Here is a 1908-nt window from a genome sequence, read left to right on the forward strand (position 1 = left end):
GCCCCAGGCAGTGCGCAGCACTGAGGACTGGCGGCTTTGCAGCTGACATTAAAACCCTTTTGCACTTAAAATAGCCAAGAAAACCATGCCGATCGCCTAATACAGAGCATGAATACTTACATTTGACCACCCGGTCCGTCGTAGATAACTTCGGATCATCATTCGGCTTGTTTTCAGACATTTCCACTGAATTATAAAATATGCACTTATAGTTAAACTGGTGCCTGAAAACGATCCGGCGAAACGTTAAGTCCTTGCTCAACCACTCTGCTCTCTTCTCCCCAAACGGCAGACCGCGGTGATATCACTTGCTGCTATCGCTCGCCAAAAATACTCGCAACAGGGTAACAAATTTCAGCGCTGGTCCTGTTGGCTCTGTGTGATTTACAGCAGACGTGAAACAAGTTTCTCCGCGACTGGCGGCTCAACCTAACATCGCCGCCGCGCACGGTTACGCCCCCCTGTCACAGCTGCGCACGGCACTGGAGGAAACCTTGTGCGCTTCAGAAGTACTGGCGCTGTAGGCGATTGGAGCGCGGCGTCAGCCCCTCCCTCTAGCTGAGTGTCAATTGGACAAATAGTCCTCTGCTTGAGTTGCAATTGGAGGGCTGTGTGTGTGTGTGTATTTCGTTCATACTATTGACTGCTCGCTGTGTGACAGCTTTGTGTGGTGACTCCAAACTCTGTAATCAGAAGCCCTACGATTTTGTTTACCAAAAAGTCGTGTGAAAGTGAGGCACGAGAAGGCTCCTCTTGGTGGATAGACATGCAGGCCTGTAGAAGAGGCTGTCATAGTGGCGAAGGATGGTTAGAGCGTCTTTCACCGGGGACGCAACTAAATAGGATTATCACGGCAGCCAGCACGGACAAATTAACTCGATTCGCTCATTATTTCAATCCCCCCTGAATAACAATGGAGCCTCACAGTCCAGCCGTTGTCCTGTCCGTGTCTCAATGTTTCCAGTCTAATAGGCTACATAATGATACATAAACCAGGCTATTGTGACCGTGCACTAATCCTAAACTGAGAATAGCACACAAGACAATTAAATTATGTCTCAATGTCACAGCATTATGCCTCAATTGCCCGCCATAATATGTGTGTAAGAAATGTATAATAAACATAATAATTGAGGTCCATAATGAAGTCGACAAAATGAGGAGCTACAATAGGCTGCCAATCTGCAACATTAATTAATTTTCAAGCATGCATTCACGGTTAACTTGGTATTTTTTGCTACTGTTACTGATTCTATGGTTGTACTGTGAGTTTGGCTACTTTATATTCCTAGATGTTGTTGAAGTTTGTTGGCATAGGCAGAGAAGAGCTGTGAAGTCACTAGAACGATCTAGTGAAATAATGAGGGGTCACATGCTGTGTAGTGTGTACATAGCACAAACCCATCTCTGACTGGAGGATAAAGTGGCAGAGGCGCTCTTGTCAAAAAGCATTTGTTGTGGTAGTGGCGAAAACCTGAGTAGGGAAACTCTTGTCAAAACATAGTGCCCCAAGCATCCACAGTGTAACTTTACCCACATTCAAATTTCATCTTTTACTGCTGCAGGAATTCTGCTCACCTTTTGACCCCCATAGCATCATGAAATTCCTTTAGCATCATGAAACACTTTTAGCATCATGAGACATTACTAGGGCTTTCAGAAATACGTGTAACACCAGAGGTTCTGCGGATGTTAAACGGTGGGGCCGTATATCTGAACGACATAAACGGTCATATGGAAGTCCGAACTTAGCCGGTTGTTCTACTGCTCCCCTCCAAGAAGTGTCTGCTAAATAAGCGCTTTCAGATATAACCTCCGGAGTATATGAGGAGGTTTGTCAAACCGAGGTCCTACCCTTCAGATGATTCACATATGATGCTAACCTGCGGACCTAATACTGACCTTATA

The 1908-nt window shown here is 45.5% G+C and overlaps 1 protein-coding gene across 1 annotated transcript in view; it reads right to left on the reverse strand.

Moving 5' to 3' along the window:
• Nucleotides 1–413, reverse strand: part of LOC143127174 (protein phosphatase 3 catalytic subunit alpha) — a 124057-nt gene extending 123644 nt beyond the window's left edge. Inside the window, exon 1 of the mRNA XM_076288487.1 lies at nt 121–413. Coding sequence (XP_076144602.1) covers nt 121–181 — 61 coding nt within the window. The 5' untranslated portion in view covers nt 182–413. The remainder of the gene's footprint in view (nt 1–120) is intronic.
• Nucleotides 414–1908: the final 1495 nt, after the last annotated feature.

The sequence above is a fragment of the Alosa pseudoharengus genome, unplaced genomic scaffold (assembly GCF_046254945.1).
Source record: "Alosa pseudoharengus isolate Yale_2024_CS ecotype anadromous, Long Island Sound unplaced genomic scaffold, YU_APseudo_1.1 YU_APseudo_1.1_scf_17, whole genome shotgun sequence".
Classification (NCBI taxonomy): Eukaryota; Metazoa; Chordata; class Actinopteri; order Clupeiformes; family Clupeidae; genus Alosa; species Alosa pseudoharengus.